Source organism: Oncorhynchus gorbuscha, linkage group LG23 (genome assembly GCF_021184085.1).
Source record: "Oncorhynchus gorbuscha isolate QuinsamMale2020 ecotype Even-year linkage group LG23, OgorEven_v1.0, whole genome shotgun sequence".
NCBI lineage: Eukaryota > Metazoa > Chordata > Actinopteri > Salmoniformes > Salmonidae > Oncorhynchus > Oncorhynchus gorbuscha.
Window position 1 is genome coordinate 1,186,011 of NC_060195.1, and position 12,077 is coordinate 1,198,087.

Below are 12,077 nucleotides of genomic sequence, written 5' to 3' on the forward strand. Positions count from 1 at the left end.
AATAAAACATCTTTCCCGACGAACATCCATCAGGCTTGATGGAGCTGTTTTGTCATGTCGTAATGTGGTGCCTGTGTTTCCTTTTAACAATTCTCATTTGAATATTTGTTTTTAAATGTATATTGATTAAAATGTTTAGGTTAGTAGTAACCACCACCACCTGTTTTATATTGGGTATGTTGGATATAGAGGTCTATAGAGTGTCTGCATTGCTGATTTCTGGAACCGATAGCTTACCTGTGGAACATTGACTTTTCCTTGTTTTCCTCTCCTGACTTCTCCGGTCCCCACCAGGATAGTAAAACAAGCCCACACACAGCCAGCCGTATTGCACCTAGCTTCTCCCATCAGAGTGGAAATGAATGATTTCACATCTCCCCCCCCCCCCTCGCTCTCTAGATGACCAACGTGATGGTACCCTTCATGTTTAAGTATGCTGTGGACGAGCTGAATGGACTGTCGGGTCACATGTTGAACCTGAGCGACGCCCCCAGCACTGTGGCTACCATGGCAACCGCTGTTCTGATTGGCTGTAAGTCCCACAAAAAAATGAATGTATTTGAATATCTTGGAACAGAATATTGTCACAGTCCAGGAGTTATTATAGGATCAATCTGGGAACCATTAAACAACAAGTATATCAAACCTAGTCTCTGTGTCCCGACCTCTCTGCTGTCACTCTGTGAATAGACTAGAGGTCAGAGGTCAGGGTGTTGGTGACCAGTCCTTCCTATGAGTCCAGACTGCCTCCATCGTCTAACCCTGGCTCTGACTGCTGATGAAAACAACCAATGAAAAACGGTAGTCGGCAGACAGTCCTGTTGGCAGCTAGCTAGACACCAGGATTCGCTTAAGATCATTTAAGTATTTGAATATGGCATACTGATATTCAAGTACTGGAATACCTTGAAAATCTGATGCTTTCTCAAGTTGGTACTTAAAAGTACTTGAATTAAAAGGAGAGGAGAACAGAAAATGATCAAAATGTTAAAATAGATCATATCTATCTATATATATATATTGGCCTTGTGAATTCCTAGGCATACTACAGAATTGTACTTCCTCATGCGTTTGGCGCTCTGGTTGCCAGGCGATACATAACTGACTGATTAGGCAAGGCGAGATCGCTCATTCCACCCACACTGCCTCCCAGCCAGGCAGATTTAATCCTGCCTGCAAGATATTGATGTTTATGAATGGTTTTGCCAGACCCATCCGGGGATGGAGCAGAGTGTTCTGCCAGACCCATCTGGGGATGGAGCAGAGTGTTCTGCCAGACCCATCCGGGGATGGAGCAGAGGGTTCTGCCAGACCCATCCGGGGATGGAGCACAGGGTTCTGCCAGACCCATCTGGGGATGGAGCACAGGGTTCTGCCAGACCCATCCGGGGATGGAGCACAGGGTTCTGCCAGACCCATCTGGGGATGGAGCACAGGGTTCTGCCAGACCCATCTGGGGATGGAGCAGAGGGTTCTGCCAGACCCATCTGGGGATGGAGCAGAGGGTTCTGCCAGACCCATCTGTGTCTTCACTGACATTTTCAACCTGTCCCTGAACGAGTCTGTAATACCTACATGTTTCAAGCAGACCACCAGAGTGCCTGTGCCCAAGGAAGTGAAGGTAACCTGCCTAAATGATTACCGCCCCGCAGCACTCACGTCGGTAGCCATGAAGTGTTTTGAAAGGCTGGTCATGGCTCACATCAACCCCATTATCCCAGAAACCCTAGAACCACTCCAATTCACATACCAACCCAACAGATCCACAGATGATGCAATCTCTATTGCACTCCACACTGCCCTTTCCCACCTGGACAAAAGGAACACCTATGTGAGAATGCTGTTGGTGGTAAGGGTAGGCAACAACACATCTGCCACGCTGATCCTCAACACAGTGGTCCCTCAGGGGTGTGTGCTCAACCCCCTCCTGTACTCCCTGCTCACCCACCACTGCGTGGCTAAACACGACTCCAACACCAAGTTTTTTAAGCTTTCTGCCATCCAGGACCTATATAATAGGCGGGGAAAGCCCATAAGTCTTTGACCAAAAAGCTCATCAACCCATTAGACTGCTGAACAATTAATATAATCTCCACCGGACAATTTACATTGACCCCCCCCCGCACACTGACTCCACATTGACTCTGTACCGGTACCCCCTGCATATAGCCTCCACATTGACTCTGTACCGGTACACCCTGTATATAGCCTCCACATTGTCTCTGTACCGGTACCCCCTGCATATAGCCTCCACATTGACTCAGTACCGTAATACCCTGTATATAGCCTCCACACTGACTCAGTACCAGTGCCCCCGGTATATAGCCTCGTTATTCTTATTGTGTTACTTTTTACTTTAGTCTACTTGGTAAATATTTTCTTAACCAACAGTGGACTTCAGGAAGAGTTAAGGGCTTGAGAGTAAGAATTTCACAGTAAAGTCTAAACTTGTTGTATTTGGAGCATGTGACACAGTTTATTTTAAGAAACGACAGTCCATTACTTTAAGACATGAAGGTCAGTCAATACGGAACATTTTATAGAACTTTGAAAGTGACTGTTCCACTGGATGTCATAAGGTGAATGCACCAATTGCTCTGGATAAGAGCGTCTGCTAAATGACTTAAATGTAATGTAAATGTAACTTTGAAAGTTTTTAAGTCCAGTCGCGAAAACCATGAAGCGCTATGATGAAACTGGTTCTCATGAGGACCACCACAGGAACGGAAGACCCAGAGTTACCTCTGCTGCAGAGGATAAATTCATTAGTTTACCAGTCTCTCATGAGGACCGCCACAGGAAAGGAAGACCCAGAGTTACCTGTCTCTCATGAGGACCGCCACAGGAATGGAAGACCCAGAGATACCTGTCTCTCATGAGGACCGCCACAGGAATGGAAGACCCAGAGTTACCTCTGCTGCAGAGGATAAATTCATTAGTTACCAGTCTCTCATGAGGACCGCCACAGGAATGGAAGACCCAGAGTTACCTCTGCTGCAGAGGATAAATTCATTAGTTACCAGTCTCTCATGAGGACCGCCACAGGAAAGGAAGACCCAGAGTTACCTCTGCTGCAGAGGATAAATTCATTAGTTACCAGTCTCTCATGAGGACCGCCACAGGAATGGAAGACCCAGAGTTACCTCTGCTGCAGAGGATAAATTCATTAGTTACCAGTCTGGCCTGGGTTGGAACTGCCTCTATTATTACATGGGCTGGCCTGGGCCCGAACAGTCTCCTCTCTCATAAATTCAGGCTAGATTTGTCAGCCATGTCCATTTTGAGCCAGACCTGGGTCCTAATAGTATTTAACCCTAACCCTAATAGTATGTATTTTTTCAAGTACCTGAGGTTAACCTCATTTGACTTGCCTAGTTTAATCAAATCAATGGATCTTAATTTTTGTCTTAACCTGATAACTCCAAAGGTTGGCTTGCCCCTCTCTCCGCTGAGCTCCGCCCCTATGTAGCCAAAGCCCTGACGAAATCCTCTCTTTCCCTCTTCTCCCAGACGGTGTGTCCCGTGCCGGTTCGGCCCTCTTCAACGAGCTGCGTAACGCCGTGTTTGGGAAGGTGGCCCAGAGTTCCATCCGGCGTATCGCCAAGAACGTGTTCCTGCACCTCCACAGCTTGGACCTGGGCTTCCACCTGTCCCGCCAGACAGGGGCGATGTCAAAGGCCATTGATAGGGGCACCAGGGGCATCTCCTTCGTCCTCTCTGCCATTGTCTTCAACCTGGGACCCACTGTTTTTGAGATGGGGCTGGTCTCTGCTATCCTGGTGGGTAAAGTCCCCCTGCCTCCATATATCCATACTATCATGAACATTAGTGTGTTAGTTTGACAGGAGAGTAGGAGCATATATCACTGTACCGACACTGCCCCTGTGTACCAACACTGTACCAACACTGCCCCTGAGTACCAACACTGTACCAACACTGCCCCTGTGTACCAACACTGTACCAACACTGCCCCTGAGTACCAACACTGCCCCTGAGTACCAACACTGCCCCTGAGTACCAACACTGTACCAATACTGCCCCTGTGCACCAACACTGTACCAACACTGCCCCCGAGTACCAACACTGCCCCCGAGTACCAACACAGTACCAACACTGCCCCTGAGTGAGTACCGACCCTGCCCTGTGTTTTGACTCCCTAGTTGATCCTGCCCTGCGTTTTGATTCCCTAGTTGATCCTGCCCTGCGTTTTGACTCCCTAGTTGATCCTGCCCTGCGTTTTGACTCCCTAGTTGATCCTGCCCTGCGTTTTGACTCCCTAGTTGATCCTGCCCTGCGTTTTGACTCCCTAGTTGATCCTGCCCTGCGTTTTGACTCCCTAGTTGATCCTGCCCTGCGTTTTGACTCCCTAGTTGATCCTGCCCTGCGTTTTGACTCCCTAGTTGATCCTGCCCTGTGTTTTGACTCCCTAGTTGATCCTGCCCTGCGTTTTGATTCCCTAGTTGATCCTGCCCTGCGTTTTGATTCCCTGGTTGATCCTGCGTTTTGACTCCCCGGTTGATCCTGGGTTTTGACTCCCCGGTTGATCCTGGGTTTTGACTCCCCGGTTGATCCTGGGTTTTGACTCGCCGGTTGATCCTGGGTTTTGACTCGCCGGTTGATCCTGCGTTTTGACTCGCCGGTTGATCCTGTCCTGCGTTTTGACTCGCCGGTTGAATCTGCCCTGCGTTTCTCGATTGTCCTACGGAAAAGATGCAGTTGTGCAAACAGTGAGCTGTTTTATAAGTTAGTACATGATCATGTTCAAAAATATTAGAGACTATGGATTTATATTCTATGAACACTTTAAACGTCCAAGGTCAATGTCAGGTCAATGTCAGCACCCTCTTGGAAATCAAATTATCGTAATACAATCCCCATAAATATCTGCCTGTTTAAGCCAGAGGTGTCTGTTATTTTTGCATTGGATGCGTCTCAATATACCACATCCGCCGATGTCGACTTCTGCATCTGGTGAAAGGTGTCCGGGCTAGAGCAGGGTTTGTCAGAATATCCCACGGTGGCATTGTCATGCTGAAACATGAAAAGGCCCCCAACTGTTGCCGCAAAGTTGGAAGCACAGAATTGTCTAGAATGTTATTGTATGCTATTGTGTTAAGATGTTCCTTCACTGGGACTAAGGGGCCAAGTCCCATCCATGGAAAAACATCCCCAGACCATTATTCCTCCTCCACCAAACAGTTGGCACGATGCATTGCGGCAGGTAGCGTTCTTCTGGCACCCCCCAAACCCAGATTTGTCCATCAGAATGCCAGATGATGAAGCGTGATTTTTCACTCCAGAGTTTAATGGCGGAGAGCTTCACACACCGCCATTTTATCCATGACAGTTTGAATGCATAGAGACACCATGACAAGATCCTTAGGCCCATTGTTGTATGACGTTGAGTTGATCAGGCTGTGGAATGTTGTCCCATTCCTCTTCGATGGCTGTGGAATGTTGTCCCATTCCTCTTCGATGGCTGTGTGTTGTTGGATATTGCCGGGAACTGGAACGTACTCGAGGACAGTTTTATCTTCCAGGAATTGTGTACAGATCTTTGCTCCATGGGGCCGCTTCAGGATCTCGTCTGTTCAAAGTTGATATCAGCAAACCGCTCGCCCACACTACGCCAGACATGTGGTCTGCCATCTGCCCGGTACAGTCGGTTAGGAAGTCTGTCACGACGCCGAACTGCAGTCGGGTCAAGATCCTGGTGAGGACGACGAGCACACAGATGAGCTTAACTGAGACTGATTCTGACAGTTTGTGCAAAATCCACAGTTTAGGGAGCAGAGTGAACAGTCTATGGGTTAGGTGGCTGGAGTCTTTATATTCTAATAGTGTTCTCTACCTGGTGAGACTAGTGGCTCGTCTTGTTATTCTCCTGATGTTCTAGCTTGGTAATGTCTTTATATTATAATAGTGTTCTCTACCTGGTGAGACGAATGGCTCGTCTTGTTATTCTCCTGATGTTCTAGCTTGGTATTGTCTTTATATTCTAATAGTGTTCTCTACCTGGTGAGACTAATGGCTCGTCTTGTTATTCTCCTGATGTTCTAGCTTGGTAATGTCTTTATATTATAATAGTGTTCTCTACCTGGTGAGACGAATGGCTCGTCTTGTTATTCTCCTGATGTTCTAGCTTGGTAATGTCTTTATATTCTAATAGTGTTCTCTACCTGGTGAGACTAATGGCTCGTCTTGTTATTCTCCTGATGTTATAGCTTGGTAATGTCTTTATATTATAATAGTGTTCTCTACCTGGTGAGACTAATGGCTTGTCTTGTTATTCTCCTGATGTTCTGCTCTGTTCTAGCTATAGTCATGCGTTGTAATGATAGCTTGGTAATGTCTTTATCCACCTCCAGTTTGATGTCTTTCTCCCTCTTTACTCAGCATTATGCTTTCCTCTTTTCTACAATATTAAAATGTCTCTCTCTCTCTCTCTCTCTCTCTCTCCTCAGTATTATAAATGCGGGGTGGAATTTGCTGCGGTGACTCTGGGTACTCTGGGAGCGTATACCGCCTTCACCATTGCTGTCACACAGTGGAGGTACTGTCCACTAGGTTGTTGTTGTTGACAGATGGCCTTCACCGTAGCTAACCGTTTGGTGTTCATTGTACTAGATAAATGCAGTGCCTTTTAGAAAGTATTCAGACCCATTGACTTTTTCCACATTTTGATATGTTGCAGCCTTGTTCCAAATTAGATGAGGATTTCAAGACTGTTGGAAAAGCCTTCCAGGTGAAGCTGGTTGAGAGAATGCTACTTTGAAAAATCTGAAATTATATTTTCAGTTGTTTTAACAACTTTTTTTGGTTACTACATGATTCCATATGTGTTATTTCATAGTTTTGATGTCTTCACAATTATTCTACATCGTAGAAAATAGTAAAAATAAAGAAAAACCCTTGAATGAGTAGGTGTGTCCAAACTTTTGACTGGTACTGTAAAAGTAATAATTCAGTTTATTTTTTTATTTTTTATACATTTCAAAATGTTTTAAAACTTTTGCTTTGACATCATGGGGTGTTGTGTTTTGGGGCGTTCAACATTGATGAGGAAAAAAGACTGTAACGTAACTAAATGGAAAAGGGGTCTGAGTACTTACCGAATGCTCTGAATGTGGTTGGCCTAGCTATAGCTAGTAGTTTAGAAAAGGGGTCTGAATACTTACCGAATGCTCTGAATGTGGTTGGCCTAGCTATAGCTAGTAGTTTAGAAAAGGGGTCTGAATGCTCTGAATGTGGTTGGCCTAGCTATAGCTAGCAGTTTAGAAAAGCTGAAGTTACCTTGTCCTATGAACTCCTCCCAGCTGTGTAACCCTTGTCGTCCATCTTGTTCTCTAGGACCCGGTTCAGGATAGAGATGAACAAGGCAGACAACGAGGCAGGAAACGCTGCTATTGACTCTTTACTCAACTACGAGACCGTTAAGGTGAGACCGTTTCTCTCTCTCCACCTCTCTGCTCTCTCCTTCTCCACCTTTCTTCTCCGCCTAAATCGTCTGCTGCTCAGTGACATGGATAGATATTCATGTTATTTGGAGGAATTAATCCACCCCCCCGCCCAGATATCCACAATACCCCCCTCCCCCGCCCAGACATCCACAATATCCCCCCCCGCCCAAACATCCGCAATACCCCCCCTCCTCCGCCCAGACATCCACAATAACCCTCCGCCCAGACATCCACAATATCCCCGCCCAGACATCAACAATATTCCCCCTCCCCGCCCAGACATCCACAATACCCCCCCGCCCAAACATCCGCAATACCCCCCCCTCCTCCGCCCAGACACCCACCCCCCTCTCCAGCACATGTACAGGTGTTATCACAGTGTTTAATAGTCACAACCAATGGTGTCCTGGTGGGCAGGCAGTCGGCACCTAATGGTGTCCTGGAGGGAGTACAGGAGGGGACTGAGGACGCACCCTGGTGTTTAGGAGGTGATGTTGCCTACCTTCACCACCTGGAGGCGGCCCGTCAGGAAGTCCAGGACCCAGTTTTTCAGACCCAGGGCTGTGAGCTTTGTAATTAACTAAAAGGACATTATGGTGTTGAAGGCCGAGCTGTAGTCGATGAACATCATTCTCACAGATGGTGGGTAGTGTGCATTGCATTGTGAAAAGACTCTGGGGATGAGCATGTGCCCATTGTAAGGGGCCATCATTGAAAATAAGAATATATTCTTAACTGACTTGCCTGGTTAAATAAAGGTAAAATTAAAAAACTAAAATTGTTCCTCTTTAGTGCAAATAAAAGCCTTGAGTTGTGAGTTGATGCAATTCCAAGTCAGGAAGATTAAGCTCTGACTCAGGAAGACATCAAACTCAGACTAAAAAGAAAGGTTTTATTTGCCCATATAAAGTCTAATATTAGCGAGTATATTTTAAAAGTATTTCTTTGGTGGGCTAAGCTTTGTTATGTATTTGTCACTATTGATTCAACTTATTAGGTCTATAATCGGCCGGGGAATCTCCAGATCTTCCTGGTTTTAATAGAAGTAAAATAACTGTTTGATACATGGATCTAGGAAGCTCTGAATTGCGTGACGTGTTGTCATTTGTGTAAATAGGGGGGGGGGGGCTAATTTGTCCTTAAAAAAATATATATATATACATATCTATATATATATATCTTAAAAAAAATAAAAAAATTAAACACCAGGATTGGACGGCTTTCCCATTGAATATATATATACAGTGCCTTGCGAAAGTATTCGACCCCCTTGAACTTTGCGACCTTTTGCCACATTTCAGGCTTCAAACATAAAGTTATAAAACTGTATTTTTTTGTGAAGAATCGACAACAAGTGGGACACAATCATGAAGTGGAACGACATTTATTGGATATTTCAAACTTTTTTAACAAATCAAAAACTGAAAAATTGGGCGTGAAATTATTCAATGGGAAAGCCGTCCAATACTGGTGTTTAATTTTTTTTTAGATATATATATATATTTTTTTAAGGACAAATTAGCCCCCCCTATTTACACAAATGACAACACGTCACGTGTTTTTTTTAAAGATAAACTCCACAATTTCGTGGTATCCAATTGGTAGTTACAACCTTGTCATGTCGCTGCAACTCCCGTACGGACTCGGGAGAGGCGAAGGTCGAGAGCCGTGTGTCCTGAAGTTGTTGGCTCTCTTCAAAAGGAAGAGATCGTATTCCTGCTTCGGTTCAGAAATATTATTTTGTATCTTGTAAATATGTTTTATGGGCTTTTTCTAAAATAGTGATTTTCTTTCTTCCTTTTTTAAAATGTCAAACTCAAGAGTATGAGATGTGCGCGATTAAGGCATCCCAGATTATATTGGGGCTTTTCTCAGGTCAACCAATTCAGAAAGAACCATCTACATTACACAAAGCCAATGAAAACCCAGGTCTTTCGGTCTTTGGTTATGTTCATTAGAGCAAACATCTGTACTTGTCCTCCGTCTACATGTGTAATATTAACCGTTAAATAATAATCATTAATGTATCTAACACATTTTGGGTCTTGAAGATGTGCTCTGCTCATTTTCTGTTACATCTGAAGACACCAGATTTCACCAGGTACAACAGTAGAAAACGTCCTTCTTCGTCCATTTGCTGGGATAGAAGGGACAATTGTGGATTCTTATTTATCAGGACGCCTGTGAAGAGGACAACACCTTTTCTCCCTCAGGAGACTAGCATGGTCCAAACATACCAAGACAGTTGTGAAGAGGACAACACCTTTTCTCCCTCAGGAGACTAGCATGGTCCAAACATACCAAGACAGTTGTGAAGAGGACAACACCTTTTCTCCCTCAGGAGACTAGCATGGGTCCCCAGATCCTCCGTTTTTTACAGCTGCACCCTCGAGAGCATCCTGACCGGTTGCATCACCACCTGGTATGGCAACTTCTCGACATCTGACCGCAAGGCGCTACAGAGGGTAGTGCGTACGGCCCAGTTCATCCCTGGGGCCAAGCTTCCTGCCATCCAGGACCTATATACTACGTGTGTCAGAGGAAAGCCCGAAAAATTGTCAGACTCCTCATAGACTGTTATTGTCACCCAAGAATTGTCACCCAAGTCATAGACTGTTATCTCTGCTACCGCACAGCAACCGGTACCGGAGCGCCAAGTCTAGGACCAAAAGGCTCCTTAAACAGCTTCTAACCCCATAAGATGCTGAACAGTGAATCAATTTTTTTTGCTTTTATACTGCTGTGATTTGATGTTGATTTATGCGTAGTCACTTTACACGTTACATTGACTCAGTGCCGGTACCTCCTGTATATATCCTTTTAACCACAACAAGATGACTGGGAATATGGTCGAATACAAACAGTGTAATTATTCCCTCCGTAAGGCAATCATACAGGCAAAATGTCAGGACAGAGACATAGTGGAGTCGCAATTCATCGGCTCAGACACGACGTAAGTGGCAGAGTCTACAGGAAATCACGGATTACAAAGGGAAAACCAGCCACGTCGCAGACGAGCTTTGAGGATAACACAGCGCCACCGACGCGGCCTGCTCCCGAGAACTGTGGGCTCTCCTTCTCCCAAGAACTGTGGGCTCTCCTGCTCCCGAGAACTGTGGGCTCTCCTTCTCCCGAGAACTGTGGGCTCTGCTTCTCCCGAGAACTGTGGGCTCTGCTTCTCCCGAGAACTGTGGGCTCTGCTTCTCCCGAGAAGTGTGGGCTCTGCTTCTCCCGAGAAGTGTGGGCTCTGCTTCTCCCGAGAAGTGTGGGCTCTGCTTCTCCCGAGAAGTGTGGGCTCTGCTTCTCCCGAGAAGTGTGGGCTCTGCTTCTCCCGAGAAGTGTGGGCTCTGCTTCTCCCGAGAAGTGTGGGCTCTGCTTCTCCCGAGAAGTGTGGGCTCTGCTTCTCCCGAGAAGTGTGGGCTCTGCTTCTCCCGAGAAGTGTGGGCTCTGCTTCTCCCGAGAAGTGTGGGCTCTGCTTCTCCCGAGAAGTGTGGGCTCTGCTTCTCCCGAGAAGTGTGGGCTCTGCTTCTCCCGAGAAGTGTGGGCTCTGCTTCTCCCGAGAAGTGTGGGCTCTCCTGCTCCCGAGAAGTGTGGGCTCTCCTGCTCCCGAGAAGTGTGGGCTCTCCTGCTCCCGAGAAGTGTGGGCTCTCCTGCTCCCGAGAAGTGTGGGCTCTCCTGCTCCCGAGAAGTGTGGGCTCTCCTGCTCCCGAGAACTGTGGGCTCTCCTGCTCCCGAGAAGTGTGGGCTCTCCTGCTCCCGAGAAGTGTGGGCTCTCCTGCTCCCGAGAAGTGTGGGCTCTCCTTCTCCCGAGAACTGTGGGCTCTCCTTCTCCGTGGCTGACATGCGTAGACCAGCTGGCTGGTATGTTTACGGACATATTCATTCTCTCCCTATCCCAGTCTGCTGTCCCCACATGCTTCAAGATGGCCACCATTGTTCCTGTTCCCAGAAAGCAAAGCTATCTGAACTAAATGATTATCACCCCGTAGCACTCACTCTGTCATCATGAAGTGCTTTGAGAGGCTAGTTAAGGATCATATCACCTCCACCTTACCTGACACCCTAGACCCACTTCAACTTGCATCCCTATAGATCAACAGACGATGCAATCGCCACCACACTGCCCTAACCCATCTGGACAAGAGGAATACCTATGTGAGAATGCTGTTCATTGACTACAGCTCAGCATTCAACACCATAGTACCCTCCAAGCTCATATCATTGAGCTGGAGGCCCTGGGTCTCGACCCCGCCCTGGGTCCTTGACTTCCTGCCCGGCCGCCCCCAGGTGGTGAAGGTAGGAAACAACACCTGTAGCCCCTCCTGTCCTCCCTGTTCACCCATGACTGCGTGGCCACTCACACCTCCAACTCAATCATCAAGTTTACAGACGACACGGCAGTAGTAGGACTGACAATGATGATAGTCTACAGGGAGGAGGTGAGGAACACAACAGTAGTAGGCCTGATTACCAACAATGACAAGAGTCTACAGAGAGGAGGTGAGGAACTCAGCAGTAGTAGGACTGATTACCAACAATGATGAGAGTCTACAGAGAGGAGGTGAGGAACTCAGCAGTAGTAGGCCTGATTACCAACAATGATGAGAGTCTACAGGG

The 12,077-nt window shown here is 46.7% G+C and overlaps 1 protein-coding gene across 1 annotated transcript in view; it reads left to right on the forward strand.

The window, feature by feature from the left end:
* Window positions 1-12,077, forward strand: part of LOC124011295 (iron-sulfur clusters transporter ABCB7, mitochondrial-like) — an 81,991-nt gene that overhangs the window by 40,330 nt on the left and 29,584 nt on the right. Inside the window, exons 5-8 of the mRNA XM_046324522.1 lie at window positions 400-532; window positions 3,511-3,779; window positions 6,465-6,553; window positions 7,351-7,438. Of these exons, the coding sequence (XP_046180478.1) occupies window positions 400-532; window positions 3,511-3,779; window positions 6,465-6,553; window positions 7,351-7,438 (579 nt within the window). The remainder of the gene's footprint in view (window positions 1-399; window positions 533-3,510; window positions 3,780-6,464; window positions 6,554-7,350; window positions 7,439-12,077) is intronic.